General features: G+C 43.4%; 1 protein-coding gene across 1 annotated transcript in view; it reads right to left on the bottom strand.

Moving 5' to 3' along the window:
* DNAH9 (dynein axonemal heavy chain 9) overlaps positions 1-23,602 on the bottom strand; it is a 336,543-nt gene that overhangs the window by 143,483 nt on the left and 169,458 nt on the right. Inside the window, exons 39-43 of the mRNA XM_064583354.1 lie at positions 21,850-22,015; positions 19,877-19,979; positions 19,080-19,319; positions 10,112-10,273; positions 6,260-6,456 (exon numbers count right to left, since the gene is read on the bottom strand). Of these exons, the coding sequence (XP_064439424.1) occupies positions 6,260-6,456; positions 10,112-10,273; positions 19,080-19,319; positions 19,877-19,979; positions 21,850-22,015 (868 nt within the window). The remainder of the gene's footprint in view (positions 1-6,259; positions 6,457-10,111; positions 10,274-19,079; positions 19,320-19,876; positions 19,980-21,849; positions 22,016-23,602) is intronic.

The following is a 23,602-nucleotide window of genomic DNA, read 5'->3' as shown; positions in this document are numbered from 1 at the left end:
AGATATCCAGGCCCTCTCTTTGGAGGAGAAGTCCACCTGGGTTCTCTGGGCCGCCCCATACTCCCTCTATTCTGGAAGGCCTGAATTTAGCTTAGCATGGTCCCTGCTATTCAATATCTAAATGAGAAATGCATCATTAGTTCTGAAGTTTCCAGAGAAGAATGGTTCAGACTGCAGCTGTCAGCATTAGACTCCAGCTGGGGATTCATTAACAACCTCTGATGAGGGCAAAGGACTCTGCATTCAAATTACAACATTTAAAAAAGAAGATCAATATTCTGAAAGGCTCCTGGGCGAGAAAACCAGTGCGGTCTAAGTTAAGCTCATTACTGAATTTCTGCGAGATTAAAAACAAAAGCTGAAGATGTACCACAGCTGGAGGAAGCGGGCTTATTGAAGGCTACACGCACATGTCTGCATGCACACACACGCATATGCACACGTGTGTGCACACACACGTGCACACACGCACGCCTTAGACATCCTAGAGAATGGATAAGATACACAAAGGAAGGGGCACAAGAGAATCTTTTTCGTTAAGTGATGCTAAGAGAAAGAAAAAGAGGCAGAACAATCTCTGTGGGAGCCAATAAACCCAGAAAAAAATAAAGATTATGCCAAAAGCAGTGGAAAAGACTTGGTGTGAAGCTTTAAGGAAATGCAGACCAAGAATCTGCTGAAACGGTGAAGATAGTCAGTGGGAGGGCACAGTGGTAACACTAAGGACAGAACAGCACAAAGAAAAAGCCTAGCATCTACGGACTGCTTGTTAAGCACAAAGCACTGGACACACCAGTTGCAATAACCCTCCGACACAGACATTCTCACTACCCTCACTTCGCAGAGGAGGAAACTGAAGCTCACGGAAGTTCAGCGTCCTTTGCTGAACACCGCAGCTAATTAGAGAATCCCTAGAACCAGGATTTGAATGTGGATCTGGCTCTGTCTCTAGAACATGTGCCCGTAACTCACTACGTGGCTCTCTGTGGTCAGGTTCAACAGAAAAGGGCGGTAGGAATTAGCAGCAGAACCGTATGATCCAGCAATTGCACTACTGGGTATTTACCCCAAAGATACAAAAGTAGGGATCCGAAAGGGTATGTGCACCCCGATGTTTATAGCAGCAATGTCCACAATAGCCAAGCTATGGAAAGAGCCAAGATGTCCATCGACAGATGAATGGATAAAGAAGAAGTGGTATATATATACAATGGAATATTATGCAGCCATCAAAAGGAATGAGATCTTGCCATTTGCAACGACGTGGATGGAACTGGAGGGTATTATGTTGAGTGAAATAAGTCAAACAGAGAAAGACATGTATCATATGATCTCACTGATATGAGGAATTCTTAATTGCAGGAAACAAACTGGGGGTTGCTGGAGTGGGGGGTGGGGTGGGAGGGATGGGGTGACTGGGTGATAGACACTGGGGAGGGTATGTGCTCTGGTAAGCGCTGTGAATTGTGCAAGACTGTTGAATCTCAGATCTGTACCTCTGAAACAAATAATGCAATATATGTTAAGAAAAAAAAAAGAAGAAGAAGAAGAAGAAGGTAGCGGGAGGGGAAGAATGAAGCGGGGGAAATCGGAGGGGGAGACGAACCATGAGAGACAATGGACTCTGAAAAACAAACAGGGTTCTAGAGGGGAGGGGGGTGGGAGGATGGGTTAGCCTGGTGGTGGGTATTGAGGAGGGCACATTCTGCATGGAGCACTGGGTGTTATGCACAAACAATGAATCATGGAACACTTCATCTAAAACTAATGATGTAATGTATGGGGATTAACATAAGAATTAAAAAAAAAGAGAATTAGCAGCAGAGCTTGGGAAAGGCGTCGGGGAATCCGACCGGAGAGACCAGTAAGAGCTCAAGTAGTAAGAACAATGAGCCAGATGATAACATCAAAATGCGCATACGCCTCATCGCACCTATGAACAGACGCCCTTCCCTCACCCCTCGACCAGCTCTGCGTGTTCCTGGGGAGTGCTAGAGCCTCCACCCTGCTCAGCCTCACCCTGCTCCCACCTTGGGTATCAGAAGTCGGGACCTTCCTGGAGAGAGCCCAAACCCCTCTGCCTCGGGCACTGCATTCCCGGCTGCGAATCTTCTCTCTTAGGTTAGCTGTGTTTCTCACGGTTGGTTGTCATTCCACTCTCTGGAACAAGGTGGGGTGCTTCTGCTCTCTGTGGCTGGTAGAGCGAGCAGAGGTCCGAGGAGCCCCGGGGAGCGGAGGGCAGTACAAAGACCATGTCATGGGACATTGATTGATGTTTTTAAACAAATGTACATGAAATTATACGTCCAAATATACTTTAATCTTGAGAACTGCCTCCCTTGAGGTAGTTCATTATTCCAGTTATTTTGCCATTGCTAATGCAGCTCAGGCTTCTCTCTGGAAACCATCTTCAGAGCCTCTTAAGGAGCCTCAAGAGAAAAGCCAGTTTTCATAGCCTTATTTTTTTCTAAAAACCAGTATTAGTCAGTTTGATCACCCATGTTGGAAACCGCACTGACTGAATCACTTGCTCTTCTCCCAAATTAAATTTACCTTGAAAGGACAGAGATTTGTCTCAATTCCAAGACTATGATGCAGGCTCTGATAGCTGTTAAAGAGGGGGAAATGCTCACTGAACTTCCCGAGGTTCGGGAATGGGTGTCCCAAAACCTGGTCCTGGCCACTGACTATGCACCAGATGCCGTCCAAGGTTTTGGGGATTCAGCAGTGGGCAAGACCGAGTCTGCGCACAAGGAGCTCGCAATGGATCAGGAGAGACAGAAATGCAGATGAGGAAGCATCACAGTGTGATGGCCAAGAGCAAACGCGCTGGAGTCACAGTGCGTTAGTGTAAGCTTTGGCTTCTCAGTTTCTGGGGTGCAGGGCGCTAGGCAGCTTCTCCCATCTCTCTGGGTGGTAGCCTCCTCATGTGTAATACACAGGGATAAGAGCAGACCTTACTCTCTTCAGGGTTTTTGTGAAGACTAAATGAAGTGATGTATGCAAAGCTCTACGCACCAGGTCCATGGTGAGTTCTGTGTTCAGGGTAGCTCCTACGTATCACGTCAAATGCTGCCTTTCCGGAGAGGTCTTCCTGACCACCTTATTTAAAATTGCAATCAACACCCTCCCCACCCTCCACTAGCACTCTGTATCCCCTTTCCTTCTCTGTTTTTCCTCTACGTCATTTACCCTAAATGAGATGCTAAGAATTTTTGTTGAGTACCTGCCATGTTCCAGACACTGTCCTAGGTATTAGAGATCTAGCAGTGAATAAAAAAAAGATCCTTGCACTCACAGTATGCCTAATCCATGGATACGTGTTGGATGGATGGATGGGTGGATAGACGGTGGGTGGCTGGATGGATGGATGAGTGGGTGGATGGATGGATGAGTGGGTGGATGGATGGATGGATGGGTGGGTGGATGGATGGATAGATGGGCGGGTGGATAGATGGATAGATGGGCGGTGGATAGATGGATAGATGGATAGATGGATGGATAGATGGATGGGTGGGTGGATGGATAGATGGATGTAAACAAATAGATTAATCATGACAAATGCAGCAGGGCAGTCAAGTTATATAAGGTGAGGACCCAGCAGTGACAAATGACTTCAGCAAGAGGGGGCTCTGTGGTGACTGGATAAGAGCTTCTTTGTTCAATTGGTAAGAAATGGATCCAGAAGAGAATGAGAAGTGAGAAAGTATAACAAGTATAGACGACCATTTTGATGAGTTTTGTTGTGAACAGGAGCAAAAAAATAAAAATAAAAAAATGGTGGAGATGGAAGGAGATGTAAGAGTGAAGGAATAGTTTATTATTTTTTATAATGATAATGTGGCATGTTTGTATGTAGATGCACATGACCCAGAAATTACTGAATTAATGATGATGGCACAAGAGGGGAAAAGTGAGGAGGAGGAGGAGGGAGGGAGAAGGAATAATTTAATTTTAGGAAGGAGTCAAGTCACTAAGAAGGTGCTAAGAGATGGGATCCAGGATGCACATGGAAGGACTGACCTTTGATAGGAACAGGGATGGTTCATTTACTGAAATAGTAGAGAAGGCACAATTTGTGGGTGGGATGCAGGTGGGCTATTAGATTTGATGGCAGGGAAATGAGAGAATTCTCTTCTGGCTGCTTTCATTATCTCAGTGAAGGAAGAGATGTGCTCATTAACTGGGAACAGAGAGAGGGGAGGGATGCTAGGATCTTGAGAAGAGAAGGAAAATGTGGGATGCAATCATCACAGGCAGGGCAAGAGAGCAAACTGCCCAGGGTAGGGGAGGTGTGTTTCTAGCAAGGTCAAGGGCCCATGTGATATGTGTGGCTGAAAATCTGAAACACACCAAGCCTAAATGGTGGTGGTTTTTTCACAATAATCTTCAGATGCTCGGGAGCAGGTGTGGAATGAGACAGTGGGGTTTACCTAGGATGGGTTTTTTTCACATGGACATAATGCCAGGAAAGTTAGGGAGCTTGCACCAGGATAATGGAGCTTATGGTGGTTGAGGACAGTAAAGACATGGTAGGCAGGGGGCAAAGGAGTCTGAGAAAGTGGTTGGCTCCATGAAATGAAGTCTTGATGAAGCTGAAGAATAACTGGACTATTTTTATTTGGGGCAACGTGGAAGGATCTTGAAGTGAGAGAAGTCAGACAGAGAAAGACAAATACCACAGGATCCTACTTATATGTGGAATCCAAAACAAAAAAACAAAACAAAACAAAACAAAAACCCACACAACAAAACAGACATATAGAAACAGAGATCAGATTTGTGGTTGCCAGAGGTGGTGGGATGGGGGTGAGGAATTAGGGGAAGGTGATCAAAAGGTACAAAATCCCAGGCATAAGATAAATGAGTTCTGGGGAGGTCAAGTATAACACGATGACTAGAGTTAACAATGCCATATCGTACATATGCAAGTTGCCAAGAAAACAGATCTTAAAAGTCCTCATCAAGAGGAAACAAAATTGTAACTTGTGAATGACTGTTAATCTTATTGTGGTAATCGTTTTGTATTCTACACATATGTCAGACCACGATGTTGTACACCTTAAATTAATGCAATGTTAGATGCCAATTATATCTCAGTAAGACTGGGTCAAGAAGGAATTCCCTGGAATAAAAACCACAGCAGGTGAGTGGAAGGGTAGGAGGTACAGTTCAGAGAGTAGGCTGTTTGAAATGGAGATTGTGGAGACGGATTCATTGGTGATGACGGAAGTTCTGAGGTAGGAACACGGGAGCGAGTGGCTAAGGGGGGATTGGAGCTAATGAGGCCAAGGGGCAGAAAGACTAGGTGATACACAGATGCCAGCCGGAAAGAACGATGTGGTCAAGGAGGGAAGTTGGCCCAAGTACCCAGGTCATTGGTAAGTGTTGGGGAGGGACTGGATGTCAGCAGATGGCAGTAAGAAGGCGAGGTAATAAGTATGAAAGTCTAGTTACTTGTGCTTTTGAGGAACTGGGGTTTGTGAAGGATAAAGGGGGAAATGGTTTAAATGGGCCACTGAAATGAGGTGGGAGAGGAGGAGGGTCCTTAGCTCTCTCTAGGGCCTGGAGTACATAGAATGGGGGAGGAAAAAAGAGCTTTCCTCAACTCAGGGGTCAGTGAGGTTTCACTTAGAATCATCAATGAGGGGAAGTTCCGAGAAGCTGAAGATGAAGTGGGTTTTGCTGCTGAGGTCCACAGGTACCAGGGGACAGGGTGGAAAGATTCTGGAAGGTGGGATGTGACTCAGTAAAGAGCCATCAGAGGGACAGAATTTGGTGTAAGTATACATCATCCAGGAGGCTTGGTGACTACTCTCACTGATTCCATTGACAGCAACAACACTTACGAGGGTATTTAATTTTTGAAATATGTGAGCATTTAAAGAAAAATCTTCCATCTCATTATTTTAAAGTTGGCCCTCAGACTCGTATGGGGTGGGAACATGGGTCCTGAGCTGTTCTGGTGCCTCTTTTACGATCTCAAATTTTCCCTTGGTGTCACCGTGGTCCTGCCTAGGGATCATAAATGACAGACAAGGAAATAAATCCAGTTCTGCCCGAGTTCGGCATCCTGCTGCCTCCCAGGGCCGGTGGAGGATGCCGCGGCCACTGCTCTACCAGCCACCATCTTGACCTCCATGACAGAAGCAGAGCTGCTTTCCTGGTTTGATCAAGGTGTCCTCAAATGCCCAAAGGAGGCGTCTGACATTGGGAAGAAGAGACAAGTGAGGAAAGGCAGGAAGAGCAGTACACTTACACGTGGCGCATGGCGTCCTCAAAGAGAACCAGGTCCATCACTGTGTTGACTTCATTGTGGTTCTCCAGGGCTTCCACCAGAGTCTGGGTCAGAAGCTCCCACGACTGGACGGGCATGTACTTGGGCTCACCGATCCCACTGGCAAAATGGCAGTACATGTTCAGGCTTCGGGTCTGCTCCACAGTCTCATCAATATCCTGGTGGTGGAACATAAGCGTAAGGACGCCCTTTACCGACTCGGTTCTGGTTCCACAGAGTAGAGAGCCCTCATTTGCTTTTTCTCTCTGGACACTTCCTGCAAATTAGTTATCAGTGCTGCTTCCACCACTTCCTTTCTCCTGAGCAGCTCTTATGAAGTAGAAGTTTAACATTCATTTACCAGCTCCATGAAGTCATGGGTGATGTTTATTATTCCCTGTGGGCTGAGGATGCGAAATGGAAGGTGGAAGGTACCCGTCCCATATGCACAGTAAGAGTCCATGTCTGGGCAGAGGAGTGGATGGGGACACATGGATAGATTTCCCTAAGCAGGGGCTCTTCCATCACTGCTGGGTAAAGGGGTCCATGCCCCAGTGCCCTCATCTCCCCCACATTTGTTCCAACAGGTCTTGCTTCCCAGTCCACAGCAGCATCATAAAACATCCTTTCCTCTTTCCTATGAGACAGCACACTGGAGGTTTCCAGCCCCAACTTCATTGGCTCAGCCCAGAGAACTTGGTTTCTAAAAAAAATGCATCATGAGCCATCCTTAGATGACTGGTTTGTTTATGAGGATCCTGATAATCCGAAAATGTTCACAGGAGAGCCTCCTATATATGAAATTTTCATAAAGATAGGAGCTGATTGTGTGTTAATTCTTGCCCACAGGGCAGACCTTACCATGTTTAACAAAAACCGAGCACAACTCAATTAATTTAAAAGACAGCATGTCTGTGTCTCTTTACTCCCAATGTACCTCTAAGTATCAAAGAGGCAGCTAATCATTTTAATTTAGAAAGGAACTACTTACTTATCAAAACCCAAATCCTAGAGACTTCAAAAGGAAGAAAGGTGGTAGGGGAAGTAAGTCCAAGAAAGAACATGCTTTCTAGTACCTAAGTGGGAATTTATATGAGTATGAGCAACTGTCCCCACCTGCCATTTTTTTCTTCCAAAGTTCTGACTGGGAGAAGCACCTGGGAAAGAGGAAACCTGCATGCTCTTTATCAGCAGGGACGTTACCCCGGGAATGAGTCACTACTGTAGGGTTAGCTTTGTAAGCCCAAGGGATAAGAGTCATCAAATCTAATGGAGGGGAAGTGAGGATGATAGTCTCATCTACAGAGAAACCAGGACTGCTGCCTGGTTTATAAGAATGAAATGGAAAGAGTTAAATATCAAAGAGTTATTATACTTTGAAGGTGATTTCAGGGCCATGGAAAGCCTTTAAACTATTCTGGCTTTGCCACACATGAACAGTAAATGTTTAATGCAAGGCAAGAGAGCCATTCTTGCTCGCTGCAGAAGGCACTTGGGGAAGTGATGTGGGAACCCATTTACCCAGTTTGAAAATGGCTAATATACTGGGAATTGGTCCTGCTGGAAGTCAATTTACACTAATGATCTAGCAGAGGAATGACTGAAGTACAGTTCTGAAAAGGCTGGTCTACAAAGACTCTTTGATGAACAAAACAATGTGTCTCCGATGTTATGATCAGAGTCAGGCTATTCCGGAGGGAGAGAGAAAATCAACTCGCCTGGTGATTCAAAGATTTCTTAATAGCAACACCACATCACACAAGGACCATTTCTCGGAGAACTTTAAGATTTCACTGGTAGAAACAGGACTGTATCACTTCCTTGGTAGAAACGTGGCAACTTTTCTTTAATACCGCTGTCAAGATCTGATGCAGCCAAAGGTACTTCTGGCTGGCATTTCAAATGTTGTTGGGGAAGGATGACGGCAGTATTAATTATATCTCGGTCTATGATCTAAAGAATGTGTTCTTAGGATACAGACCTACATGGGAACCTCTATTTCAAAGGCTGAATATTGGTACTCTGAAGTGCCAGCTCAAATCAATGGGAAAAGAGAGTCAAGGCTTGTTTGCAGAGCTAACAATGAATACATGAGTTGGCAAATGCTACAGTGCTCAGAGAGGCACCTAAGATGTGAGAGTACTGAATATTGGGACATAGAAAAATGATAAGTGGGGGAATTTCAGGGTGTTCATACTAGTAAAAAGCCAACTGACTCAGTCGTTAAGCGTCTGCCTTCAGCTCAGGTCACGATCCCAGGGTCCTGGGATCGAGGCCCACATCGGGCTCCCTGCTCCGCGGGAAGAAAAAAAAAGAAAAAAAAAAAAAAAAGAGATAAGTTACTTAAAAATGCTGTCTAAGGGGTGGCTGGGTGGCGCAGTCAGTTGGGCGTCTGGCTCTTGGTTTCGGCTCAGGACATGATCTCGAGGTTGTGAGATCGAGCCCCCACCTGGGGCTCTGTGCTCAGTGTGGAGTCTGCTTGGGATTCTCTCTCTCTCTCTCTCTCTCTCCCCCTCTGCCCCTCCCGCTTGTGCTCTCTCTCTCTGTCTCTGAAATAAATAAATCTTTAAGAAAAAATGCTGTCCTATCATGTAGGTTGGGATGAACTGTAAGTATCTTCAGAGGTAGATCCGGGATGGTATCAGGAAAAAATCTGGTGCTAGACCTAGGTGAGCTTAGGGACAACATGGTACATTTAAATACAAGTTTTGATTATTTCTAAGCTCAAGAGAGGACAAGCAGTATGTGTGGAAAATATGCAGATCTGGTCACCTTTTAGAAGGCTCAGTGTTAGTTGTGGGGTAATTTTGACACTAGAAGTGTAGTATGATCTTAGGCTGTGTTAATGTGTGCTTCCCAAGGCATATTCTACGCAGTATTCATTCTGCAAATTATTAACAGGTTTTATGAAAGGAAAAGAGTTTTAGGGTCTCATACATTTGGGAAATGATAAATGAATCAGGGTTATTTAAGAATTTTAGGGCTTTAATGTGCTAAAAGCACTGTGAATTTCCAAGAGAGGGAAAGAATATGAAGTACTTCTCAATTTATCATGGATATCTTCTTTCCAAAGAGTGTATTGTAGTGCAACTAGTTAGTGGAGTAACAAAATCATAGTGTATAAGAGGGAGTGATGATCTTGCTTTTGGCCAGACCTCAGTTGGGTTGTGTGATGAAAGTCAGACACCATGATTTCGGAGGGGGGACCTGATGGAAAAGTAATCAAGATGAAGGCAAATTTCTCTGGGTTTGAAAACAAGCCGTGTCAGAAGTGGCTAAAAGAACACAGGCTATTTGGTCTGGAGGAGAGAAGACTCAGTAAGGACAAGACAAATGATCTTAAAATATTTGAAAGTTTTTCATGTAGACCTAAAATTCATGGACAGGGAAATAAATTTTAGATCATTATTAGAAAAAAGTTCCAGCCTTTAAAATTGTTCTAAAGGCTCCAAATTTCAGAATTGTTCCAAATTCCCAGGCATTAGCAGCTCCAAAATGGCACCCTTTGGAAAGATGAGACTGGCCATCTTCAAGGATGCTGGAGCATCCACTGGGATGACCAATCTGGGAAATGCTATTGAGAGGAATCAGTATATGATGAGGAATTGGATCAGATGATCCCCATAGACCTTTTCAACACTGACATTCTATGATTAATTTGTGCCTTTTGTTGCCCTAGCATTTTTCACCTCAGCAAAATAATGATAGATTTCTTTCCCTATCAATCTATGATTTCCCCCCCCAATTTATGAGCTAGATTTTATCATTTGGGTGATTATCTGCATAATTATTATTTTTCAAATGTAAAAGAATTTTTTGCAAGGCAATACTCACGTCAAAAATTTTCTTGACCACTTCTGTCTGGATTTTATCAAAAAGATCAAAGTCCTTTTCTTCCACCATCTTATCCCGATAAACCCGATTTGATTCATGCAGATAGAGCTTTACTAGGTCCTGTGTGGATTTTACACATTCTACTGAGGAGAAGAGAATGCCCTTTAAAGAGAATAGAGAAAATATCATGTGAACAACAATTTAAAACTACAACAGCTGTAATTTATTGAACCAGTTATGTGACAGGTACTGGGCTAGAAGCTTTGTCAGATAAAACTCATTTAACCACCATGATGATCCTACAAAATAATTTTTACTGTATCCATTTTGTACAGTGTGGACATTGGGATTCAGAAAGACAGGAATTATGCCTAATGTCATATATATAGTATGCGGTCTTAGTACAAAACCACAAGGTTTTGAAACTAGGTCTGCCTGACATTAGAGCCTGAAATTTTGACCATTACATTCCAAATAACCACAGTGAGGAGAGAGGTAGCTTCTCTGCTATATTTCAATTCCCTAAGTGCCAACTTGAAAACCAGTCCAGGGGACAATTGTTTATGTAAAATCAGAACGATGACAAAGGGTTGGAATGACGATAGCTAACTTTTGCAGGTCAGCAATCCATTTATTTATTTCTAGTAGGTTCTCCTTCCATACACCATAGGGATTATTCCAAATATTTACTATTCTTTTAAATTTTTTCTGTCACCTCACCTCTCTCTGTTACTATTAGTCAATGTCTTAGCCTTCTTTTTCATTGAAAAATGGAGACCACCAAGATTAGAGTCTCTCAATGACCTCAACAGGTCTTATAACTTCAAACTCCTCTAAACCTGTGTTGCTTTCTTTTTTATCATAGAGGGAAAGGGGCCATTTAATTATTCCTCATCACCAATGGAATAATGCTTTGACTCATGAGCATGGCATAAAGTTCTGGTTGTAATAGGACTACCAGTCTAGTTCCTCATGATCACTCTTATCACCACTTCCCATAAAATCTAGATTTCAGTTTCACCAAATTAAAATTATTTTATGATGCTGCATATTTTCTGTGCCTTCATGCCTTTTGCTTTTCTTGCTATGCTCATATTTCAAGACCAATTAAAGGGTTATCTCTTTCTTGAAGTCTTCCATGGCAACTCCCTCTCTGCCCAACAGCATACCCTCTGATGTGCCCCCACTTAACGCTTTATATATACATCTATTTGATTCTAAAATCGTTCTTCTTTGTACAGGTTCATTTCTTCCAGTTCATGATGAGTGTCTCAAAGGCAGGGAAATTGACAGGCTTCATTTTGGGTGTGGTTTATTTTTATCATTGTATTATTGGCATCTAGCATGGTGCCTGACATAAACTAGATTCTCAATGAGTGCTCACTGAAAGAATGAATGGACTAATACTGAATCCTTCAATTACTATAACATAGCAAGAACCTCCATCAAGATTTCTGCTTTTGGTAGTGGCAGGATACTGGATCACAAACCAATCCACTGAAGTCAACTACAAAAGACAGGAAAATTATCTTTATTTTTTAAAAGATTTTATTTATTTATTTGACGGGGGGTGGGCAGAGAGAGAGAGACCAAGCAGGGGGAGCAGCAGAGGGAGAGGGAGAAGCAGACTTGCCCAATGCAGGGCTCAATCCCAGGACCATGGGATCATGACCTGAGCTGAAGGCAGATGCTTAACTCACAGCCATTCAGGCTCCCCAGGAAAATTATCTTTAAAGCTTCATCTTTCTAGAGGCATTACGGAGTTACCAAGGCAGCGAGGACTCAAAGGGCTAAATTACTAGAGAGAAGAAAAGGAAGAAAATGAACCCCAAATCTAGCACTATTTCTTTTTTTCCTTTGGACACTTGCCAATTCACAAGTAATGGCTTATAGGTTCAGAAACTGAAAAGACAGAGAGACAACTGACAGGTTAAGATGCTGAGCAAATTTTTTTTAAAAAAGATTTTATTTATTTATTTTGACAGAGAGAGAGAGAGAGACAGCGAGAGAGGGAACACAAGCAGGGGTGGGGGGTAGGTGGGGTGGGAAAGGGAGAAGCAGGTTTCCTGCTGAGCAAGGAGCCCAATGTGGGGCTCGATCCCAGGACCCTGGGATCATGACCTGAGCCGAAGGCAGACGCTTAATGACTGAGCCACCCAGGTGCCTCGATGTGAGCAAACTCTCAAGGGTAGGAAGGATGAAAATTGAAGTTCAGGGATTACCAAGAAGGGGGTCATGGTGAAAACCCCATGGGACCCCTCAAATACACTAGGAGTATGAATGAATCACAAATCATTCTGTCCTCACAGAAACTGGAGCCCAACTTCAATCTCCTCAATCCCCGGTAACTGCTTGGCAGAAGCAGAAGCAGAAATATGTAATCTCTGAAGGAAAACAGCATCATCATCTAAACCCTCAAATTATCTGCACATTTTAAAACTCCTAATGTCTGGAAATAAAACAAAAATTACTGGGAATACCAGGAGATACCACCAAATCAAGAAAAAACTGACCCATAGAAGATCTAGGTATTGGAATTATCAGACACAAACTTTAACAAAACTATCATTAATATGACCAAGACATTAGAGGACATCATATAAAGAATTTCATCGAAGAATTGGAGTCTTCAAAAATGAATCAAATGGAAATTCTCAAATTAAAAATTACCCCAAATTACAGTTACTGACTGACATTAAGAACTTATCAACGGGGTTAATAGCAGAATAGACAGAGCTGAAAATAGAATTAGTTTATAGGAAGAGAGAGTAGCACAAAATATTCAGATTGAATCACAAACAAAGAAAAAGAAAGAGCATAAGGGACATATGAGACACAGTGAAAAGTTCTCATACACATGTATTAAAATACTAGAAGAGGAAGAGAGAGAATCGGAAGCAACATTTGAAAAGATATTGACTGGGACTTCTCTAAAACTGGAAAAAAAAATACAACTGAAAAGATAAGACATCAAACCAGATTCTGAAGTGATATAAACACTAAGCACAATAAATACAAAAAATAGCACTTAGACATCTTGGGCATAATAGTGACATTTTTGAAAATCAAAGACAAACAGAAAATCTTAAAAGCTGGCAAGTAAAAAAAAAATACATGTACTGTCAAAGGGACAGTAAGAATTGAGGATAATTTATCAACAGAAACAATGGAAGCCAGGGGACAGTAGAAGGATACCTTCAAAATGCTGAAATAGCTGCCAACCTAGAATTCTAATACCCCTCCCAAAATTCTTTTAAAAAATAAGAAATACATTTTCAGTTAAATAAAAACTGAGAGATTATTTTCTAGCTGATAGAAACTACACTAAATACTAAAGGAGTTCTTCAGACAGAATGAAAATGATTCCAAATGGAAGAATCAGAAATACAACAGGAATATGAGCAATGGGAAGAGTAATATGTGAGTAAATCTAAATAAATGTTGACTTGGAGTGCCTGGGTGGCTCAGGCAGTTAAGTGTCTGCCTTCGGCTCAGGGCATAATCCCAGGGTCCTGGGATCGAAGCCTACATCAGACTCCATGCTCAGCATGGAGCCTGCTTCTCCCTCTCCTTCTGCTCCTCCCCCCTGCTCACTCTCCCTCCTGCTCACTCTCTCTCTCTCAAATAAATAAAATCTTAAAAATAAATGTTGACTAAGACAAAAATATTAGTGTATTATAGGTTTTCAATATATATTGAATTAAAAAATAGACTAAAATTGGAGGGATGTAAATTGTTATAAGACCTTTGCATTATATGGCAACTGATAAAGTACTAATTTATAAAAGAAAAAGAGATGAAATGATGCATTTGGTAACCATTAGATGAACATAAAAAGATGTAGGCTAAAAGAGGGAGAAAATAAAATAAAAAGTAATTAGAATACAAAAAATGAGAGGAAAGGAAACATAGAATAGGTAGAACATACTGAAAACAAATAGTATAAAGTAGGTTTAATCCTAATATATATTATATAAAATAACATCAAATATAAATGAACTAAATATTTTAATTAAAAGACTATGATTATTAGACTAGATTTAAAAAATCCAAATAGATGTTGCCTATAGGAGATATACCTCTTTAAAGGTATTGGAAGGAATTGGAAACAATATAGCATGAAGATACTGACTAAATTAATGTGGAATAGCCACACTACTCTACAAAATTGACTTTAAAGCAAGAGCCATTTTTAGAAATAAAGTAGTGTATTTAATAATAAGAAAAAGGTCAGTCCACTAGGAAGATATACTAATTTTAAATGTGTGTGCACCTAATAACATAGTTTCAAAACACATAACGCAAATATGACATAAAATGAGAAAGGACATGTCCACAATCGCACAATCACACCTTTTTAAGAAACTGACAGAACTGGCAAAACAAGTCGTCAAAAAAATCAGTAAGGATATAAAATATTTCAATGACATGATTTACAAGCTTGACCTAATTGGCATATTGATTCAACTACACTCAGCACCTGAAGAATGCACTATTTAAGAAGTGCACATCAGTCAAATCTTGGGACATAAAGCAGATCTCAACAAATTTCAAATGAATAAAATAATTGAGTATATTTTCTGACAACAGTGGACGTAAGCTGAGCATCAGTAAGAGAAGGATAGCTAGAAAATCTCTCAATTTTAAAAAATAAAGCTATACTTCCAAATATCCCATGGGTTAAAGGAGAAACCATAGGGGAAATTAAGAAATACTATGAAGTGAATGATAATAAAAATACAACATAGGAAAGTTTGCATGATAAGGGTATGGCATAATTAGTGATAAATTCATAGCCTTCAAATGAATGTTTTAGAAGAGCCAAAAGGCTGATGATCGATAACACAAATAGCCATGTCATGGAGGTTAGCAAAAGGAGAACCTCAAACCTAAAAGTGTGAGGAAAGTGATTATAAAGAAAAGAGCAATTATTAATAATGTAAAAGCAGTTATCAAATAGAGATAGCAAATAAAGCAAAAAAAAGCCTATAATATTAGTATATTTTTCAGTTTCTTTGAAAAGATTAGCACAACTGATAACTCCTTAGTAAGGCTGATAAAAGAGAAAAAGAGAAAATCAGAAAAGACACAAATAATCAATATCCAGTAGAAGAAAGAAGACATAATCTCAGATACAACAGGTATCTAAAAGATAACCACAGGTCATTATAAATGATTATATGCCAATAAATTAGAAATTGAGAACATCAATATCATACCACAACTGACATACGAAGAAATAGAAAATCTGAGTTGGCTAATGTGTACAAAGAAATTGAACTCATAACTTACGATCTTCCTCAAAAAACTTCAGATTGTTTCAGCAGTAAATTCTTCTGACATTTAAGGAAGGCTCACTACAATGTTTTACAAAAGCTTCCAGGGAGTAGAAAAAGAGGGACCATTCCCAATGCATTTTATGAGGAAAGGAAAATTATAGGGCCATCTTATTAATAGAGTTGCAAGAAGTGTATTAAAAAATAGAAAATGGAATCCAGCAAAATATAAAAGGCTCAACATGTAGCAATTAAGTTGGGTTGATTTTAGGAATGCAAGGGTGATCTAAGACTCAAAACTAATCAATGTAATTTATCATATTTCTAGAAACAATGAGAAAAAATTTGATATAATTATTTCAAGAGCAACAGAAAAATCATTTGTTAAGTTTCAACATACATTCATGGTTAAAACTCTTAGGAGACTATAAACAGGAAGAAATTTTCTTAATCTGTCAAAAAGCATCCCCCCAAACCTATAGTAAGCAAAACACTTAATGGTCAACTATTACAAGCCCTTCCCTCTAAAATTAGGAATGCATCAAGAGGCCACTCATACAACTTCTCTTCAACCTCGTACTGGCAGTTGTAGCCAGCACAATAAGACAAGAAAAAGAAATTATAAGATTAAAGGATTGGAAAGAAAGAAATTACTATCACTAGTATTCTTTACCAATAACATGATTGTATATGTGTGTATAAACATAATATTAAACAAAGCTACAAAATAATATTTGTCATAGGATTCTATTTTGATAACGTTCAAAAATAGGCCAAAAGAGCTTAGGGTGTTAGAAGTCCAGACAGTATTTACCTCTGGGAGGGAAAGAAAAACCAAATGGAAGGGAGAAAAAGGGAAGAGCTTTAGGGATGTGGGAATGCTCTGTTTCTCGATCTGAAGATCTAAAATCTTTCTCGTGGTTACGTAGGTGTGATGACTTTGTGATAATTAACCAAGCTGTGAGCTTATGACTCGTGTCCTTTCCTACATGTATGTTATACTCTGATAAAAGTTTATTTTTGCAAAAGAAAGAAATTCCATTAGGTCCCTTTGGCCCCACCCATACCCATGTCTCCGCCTCCCTCCTCGGCTCTCCTAGGTATCAGGCAGGAACCAGATGCAGAGGGCAGGAAGAAGCACCCACCAGGAACCCCAACTTCTTGGACTATCCTTCACAGTGAGGTGCACTATCACTTGGAGCTTATAACCCCGGGAAAGCCAAACGCTCAGGATGCCTGGCAGTTAAGGGCTGAGTCAATGTGAGCACACCAAGCACAGACTCTGTACCACTTTAGTTACGAGTCACACTGAGATGGGAGCGGTTAATGATTTCTGCTACTCGGAGCTCTATCAGATCATGTCCTGATCAGGACAGTGAGGGGAGTGCAGAGAAGGTCTGAATTACTGAGCCTTGGGTCAAACTGGATGGAGGAAAGCAGCGTGTTTAGGCAACGCTTGTCTTCCGGCAGGCATTTAACCACCCACTCATGCTTCCATCAGGCCTTCGGACAAGGAGGCGGGGAGGCAGGCAGGGAAAGCTGTGGTCAAGCTCTGAGCCTGAAACTGCCCTCTGGAGGAGGAGGGGAGGGGGCTGTGTGGTTGCAGGGAGGCAGGCGCTCCAGGGAGGGATGCATTTTCCCCACCCACCCTTGTGGCAGGTGGCTGACAGCTGGCCAGCTGCAGAAAGCCCAGGGCACTGCCACTCAGCCTGCCCGAGTCAGGCAAAGACACGGGCCATCATGACCATTCATGCTGTCACCTAGCTGGTAACTTCCCCGAGCCTCTCTTAAATTGGGATAATAATGTGCAACCCAAAGGGTTGTCATGAGTATACATTTCAGGATGTGCGGGTGACAAAGCGTCTGTCCGGGCAAGAGCTGGATGCTTCTGGTAGAGGAAACTTAATGCCCTCCTCCCTTCAGCTCTGCCCTATGAGCAATGTGCATTTGCTCCACTGATGTTAACTCCCTTTTTGCATTTGGGAAATGCAGAAGGCGACCCCCCCCCCATCAAGCTGCATTGAGATTTCAGAGAGGGGGTGTGTGATACAGAGATCTTTCTCCGTTAATACTCAAGATGAGAGATGAGAGTGGGCATGCACAAACTTTGCTATCGTCCTGGCCTCAAGGCTACAATCTTCAGGCTTCACAGGCTTCGAGTGGAGTCTTTCTTGCTGACAGAATGGTGTGGAGGATGGAGGGCCTGGCCAGGAAACCAAAGACCCGGATTCTTGCTCCAGTTCCTTCACTGGCTGGCTGTGTGCTCTCAGGAAAATCTATAGAATCCCTGGGGGTCTCTGTTTCTCCTCATTTTTAGCAGAGTTAATGTTTAGGAGGTACATGACCCAGGAGGGCTGTCCTGAGCCAGCTTAGGTGGGTTCTCAAAGACATGCCCTCAGGTGGGGCTTGGTGTCTCCACCGTTAGGTTCAGCCATTCTGGAACACAGTTGTTAGGTCTCTGAACTAATGTTTGGGGGATTTCTGCTCTTTACAACCAAAAGTCTTGGCTGGACCCTGCAGGCCCTGTATCCTCACGGTCTGGACCTTTGCTAGTCTGAGGTTCCCCGGAATTCTACCTGCACAGGTAATGTGCCCTGGGTAATGAAATCCAAATACATGTGCTCACTGTGGTGGGTCCACCTCACTCCCTGATCATGCCGACTGACATTCCCCAACAGGTGTGGCCTCTGCTTGGTGTAAAAGGCATCCTCCCCTCTATCCTTGCCCAGGGCCCTCTGGGGGAGGAGTCTCTCTGAAAAACAGTTTCTGCAGATTCCTGTCCAGGAGGGGAAAGGTGTGGACTCCACCCTGTGAGGATGGTGTGTATGACCAAGAGGAAGAGGGGGCTGGGCTTTGCCGCATTGCCCTCTGGACGTTGTGGCCATGGAGTGTCAAGCAACGGAAAGCAACGGGCAGAGACAGGCCATCACCATTCAGAGGAGCAGGTGGAAGAATCTCAAATGGCTGTGGCCTGGAAAGGAACCTGAAATTTTAAAACAGAGGGCTCCCAGGGGCTGGCAGATGGTATCTCAAGAATATTATGACATGGCTTTCTTCAGGAAGTGGATCTATCCTGCATGACTCAGGGACATTCTTTTTGATCCCAAGAACAATGGGTATATCAACAGGGCCTACAAAATAGTTTATTTTTTTTAATTTTTTTTTAAAGATTTTATTTATTTATTTGAGAGAGAGAATGAGAGAGAGAGAGAGAGAGAGCACATGAAAGGGGGGAGGGTCAGAGGGAGAAGCAGACTCCCTGCTGAGCAGGGAGCCCGATGCGGGACTCGATCCTGGGACTCCAGGATCATGACCTGAGCCGAAGGCAGTCGCTTAACCAACTGAGCCACCCAGGCGCCCCAAAATAGTTTTCTCTGCATTCCTTCCAAGGCATGCTGGAATCATTACATAACATTTTCTTCAAGATGCCAAGCCTTCTCCAACCCAAAGGAATCAATTCAGAAATGCGTCCTGGGAAATGACGCATTTGTCATTGGCAAACATAACTCTATCTGGTTGACGTCCTTCCTCGTGGATCCCATGGCACCCTGTTTACCTTTTATTATGCTCATGACTCCATATGAACTGTGCCTTTGCCTAAGAGTTTGGCATTAACTACTGTTTTACTAAGAGTGGAAGGGACCAGACCATCACTAAGCCTTCTGGGGCATCTCTGAGCAGATGGGACTCACCTGGAAAATGTTGGCAAAGTCTCTGAGGTTGAAAACGTAGTGGAATTTGATCGCTGTGGGTAGGAACGTGGTGGCAATTTTCTGGTGGAAGGTCAGGGCCAGATTGATGAGCTGGGGGCTGGATTTCTGCAGGGCCGCTGGGAAGTGTCCAAACGTTAGGTGCTGAGTCAAGATGGTGCCGTAGATGGAGGCCAGGGCATCTGCTCCCGGGAAGGAGAGGACGAACACGCTGAAATGACGCTGCCCAGGGGAACAGGCATGTGAGTTAAGAGCATGAGTTAGAGTCAAAATCGCCTTCTGGGGATTTGGATAAAATAATGAGGAATTCTTAGAAGGGCTTTGGATTCTATAATCTGGTCACATTTTTCACACTGAACCTAAACTTGGGTTGAATCTAAATGTCTGGAGGAGTAACAGGCTTGGGGCCTTTAGTCGAAGATGTCAGCAAGTAGTAGGAAGAGAACAGAACTTGAACTCAGAGCATCTGAGTCCCAACAAGTATTTGATACTGAAGATCCACAGGACCTTAGGAGAGTCATTTCATCTCTCTGAAGTTTCCCTACTCTGAAGAATGAGCAAAATCAGATGGACTCCATGACCCCTTCCAGCTCAAAAAGCTTCATGGTTCTGGGTCTAGGAGTATCTTTGTCCCCCTAGACATGCAAATCAGCATCCTGTATGATTTGTCACTCTCAGAGGCTGAACGGGGGGAGGGCCAATGATTACTTGTCATTGAGTGATATCCATTCTGGTAAGATAGAATTTATTCAGGATTCAGGACCTCAGCTCTCCCATACCTGAAGCCGTGGGTTGATGGTGAAGCTGCCTGCGGTGGGGTTCATACAGGAAACATACTGGACATTCCTGATCTCCTTCAGGGACAGCTTGCTCTGATCATACCTGGAACAGGCAGAAACCACAGTGACAGATGGGTGAGGGTCCAGGCAGGTAAGTGCCTTTTCAAGGTGAGGTGGGATGTGTCCTATCATTCATGTGTGTGGGTGGTTAAAAAAAAAGTCCAGAGGGGTGCCTGGGTGGCTCAGTCAGTTAAGCGGCTGCCTTCGGCTCAGGTCATGATCCCAAGGTCCTGGGATCGAGCCCCGCATCCAGCTCCCTGCTCAGGGGGAAGCCTGCTTCTCCCTCTCCCACTCCCCCTGCTTGTGTTCTTTCTCTAGTTCTCTGTCAGTTAAATCAATAAATAAAATACTTATTTAAAAAAAAAAAAGCCCAGATCCATTGGTAGAGATTGAAAAAGGACAAGAGCTTAGGCCCAAATCCTGAGGGTTCCAACATCTACAGGAATAGCGTAGGAGAAAGAAACCATAAAGATGGACTAAGGGGTAGGGTAGAAATCCAGGATGTATGGTACCCCAGAAGGCAAAGTAAGTCAGTATTTCCAAAAGGAGAGAGCAGTCAACCATGTCCAGTGCTGTAGAGAGAAGAAGAAAGACAGCGATCCAACCCAATGGGTCTGTTAGATCTTACATAAAAATAGAGTTAGGGGGTGAGCAAGAACAATAGTTCGGTAAAGTGGAAGAAACAGAAACCAGGTGGTGGGGTGAGCAGTGATGGGGAAGGTGGTGAAGTGGAAACAGAGCAGAGAAATTTGGCTTTGTAGGGAGAGAGAACAGGCCAATAATTAGAAAATGATGTTTCTGAACACAATAGAGGAAATCTAGGTGAGTCTCAATATTGAGGAGAAGGAACCATTCAGGACTTGAGGGGCAGTTAACGCAGGAGGTGGGAGAGAACAGAAGCAAGAAGCTGGTGATGGTTCAGCTTCAGGGAAGGTGTGTCAGGACCAGGGAGAAAGGGACGCAGGGGGAAGCAAATAAGTTGTACAGATGTGGAAGCAAGAAACAAAGATGGCGCCCGTGGTCACCAGCGCAAGTGGGGTGGGAAGCTTGCGGACAGACAGGAGGTATGAAATAGCCATTGCTGAGAGTGGAAATGCAAACATGTCAAAGTATCAGGGCAGGATTTCCAGAGAGCTTCTACTGCCCACCTAAGTCCATCAGACCATGAGTCTGCCGTAACACTTGTGTGCAGGGCTGAAGGGTTCCAGAACAGTCCAGGTGCTGGTGTGCCTACTGCGGATGGTGGTGTCTGGCAGGCATCCCACAAAGACGTGAGGAATGACTGAAAGGCAACTCAGGTCACCATCACAACCATCAATCTCTCTGAGCTCCCTCTTCACACTGACCACTTTCTCAGCAACTCACTCAGTGTGGGGCAGGAAGGTGAGCCAAAGTGGTCTCCAATCACAGATTTTTTTTTTTTTTTTTCTGACAAGTTCAGACTTTTTGCCATGAACAATTATGCTGTCTCAAGAGACATGTCAGACCCTGTGAGTTGTTCCGAAAGAGACAAAGGCTGTTAAGGCCTGCAGACATCTGCACGCTCCGTAGCGTGTTGGCTGTTCTCACTCCAGTACCTGCTCGGGGCTACGGGACCACAGTGATGGACAAGAGTGGTTAATTCTGCTCTGGGGGTTTGGAGAAGGCAACTTTTGAGATGAATATTGAAGAAAAAAGTAGGGGTTTTTTTCCCCCTTAGATGAGACTTCCCACGTAGGCATTAATGCCCCTGTCTGAAGACCTCCCCAGGAAACAGAGTCCCGTGAGGAATGTGATTTGCCGTGGGGATTCTCATCTGGCACCAGCACTCCACTGTGGTTTGTGGCTCCAGTGGAACAGCCCTCAGCCCTGCCTTCAGCCCGCCCCCCCCCACCGTCCCGTGGGCCCCAGGCCCTTTGCATGCATGCTCTTACCAGTGGCCATAGTCCAGATGCTGCCGGATGATGGTGTGGGGCTGCACAGTCCCGTAGGCGTCCACCTCGGGCATGTTCATGTCATCGATGAAATAGATAAGCTTCTTGTTGCCTGGGGGGCCATAATTTCTGCCAGCCTTCTTTTCTAGAGGCTTTTCCAGGACAGCTGAAGAGAGGAGCCAGTTAGTGAGGGAGGGAGGTTCAAACCTCAGATGCCAGCACTGAGAAAGAACAGGTGTCAAGGACAAACAATGGTGCAGCATGCACCTGCCTACAAACAGCAGCAGTTACTACCAGATCCAGGACATTCTACAGGACCAGCGGTGGTGCCGGGAACCAGCTGGTAGTGAGGGTGACTGCATTGACCAGGCGTTCAACACCTTACAACGTGCCCTGTGTCAGGTCCTTACAAATGCATATGACCTCATTGAATCTGTGCAACATCAGTGCAATAGTATGATCATTCCCATTTTACAGATGAGGACACAGGCTCAGAAGAACAAAGGCACTTTTCTAGGGTGAAGCCAGGATACAGATCTGGAGCAGTTAAATTTCAGAGCCCAGGCTCCGTCTATCATACTTGTGGTCCCCAGTTTTCTTGGCTTATGGAGTAGAAAAAGAAGAAACCTTCATGGTCTCGAGGCCTGGGACTCTACCCTCAAGGAAATCTACAAATAACTGGATCCTGGGTAGACCTGCCTCTAGGTCAAACAGTACAGAAGCACGGAGGCTGGGGCTCCCACATCGGGGTGGGTGGGGGCCCCTTCCACACCTGGGGGATACGACAGGATCTACTGGATAGTTTGTCAGCAGAGGTCTCAGAGAGTTCACCTCCTGGGGTTTTCCCTGAGGGGGAATAAGAACAACAGCCCTCAGAGAATTTCCCAGAAGTTTCCAGCACCGTGAAAGGCTCTTCCGCTGCCTTCAGGTTATCATCAGGCTCCTTGCAGAGCAACTCCGTGCCTTTCTGGAGACTTAGCTACAGACTCTCTTCTGGAATCGTCCCTTCACACAACACCGCTGCCCAGCCTGATGGGACTTGTTGAGAACAACCTTAAGTAATGGAGTGGAGATCTATGTACTTTTTTTTTTTTCAATAAAGCAGTTAAATATGTATTGGGAGAACTGACACTTCTTATTACAGCTGGAAGCTCTAAGAACCATCTGATTCCTTCTCTTGAAAAACAAGTTTGTAAACAAGGAGAAAGTGTCAATAGACATTTGGAGGTGACAGATAGGAAGACAAGTTCCTTCAAGAAGCCTGAATATTCTAATTTTCTGGTCCTGAGTTAAATTAAGTGTTTCAAATATGAATCGGATTTAAATTTAATTAGCATCCAATTAACATACCCTATCAACCAATTAATCACCCAACACCTTTTTCCCCCTAAAGATATAACAACTATATTTGAGATCCGTCAAAATGAAATATAATTAATGGGCTGCCAAGGACATGTTTTTGAGAACAGTCCTTCTAGTAGGAAATTCTCCTCTTGGGAAGACTTGTTTCTGTTCTCCCCAGAGCAGTGATATTTAAAACAACCCCTGGAATGAGGCAGACCCCTCTAATTTGGGTTGATTAAACTCTTTATGCTTCTAAAGGATTGTTGAGGAGAAAAGCATGTCAGTTAGCAAGAAGTGGGCTTGGAAGGCACTGGGTCATCCCAAAAGGATGATGTTGAATCCTCCAGGGAGGGAGGACTCCCTCAAGAAAGGCATACACATTTTTTTTTTTTTTTTAGATTTTATTTAT

This window comes from Mirounga angustirostris, unplaced genomic scaffold (assembly GCF_029215605.1).
Source record: "Mirounga angustirostris isolate CCGP_5_RB_7025 unplaced genomic scaffold, mMirAng1.0.hap1 SCAF_17, whole genome shotgun sequence".
Lineage (NCBI taxonomy): Eukaryota > Metazoa > Chordata > Mammalia > Carnivora > Phocidae > Mirounga > Mirounga angustirostris.
The sequence above is the reverse complement of the archived record's forward strand: the minus strand, read 5'-3'. Positions and strand labels throughout refer to the sequence as shown.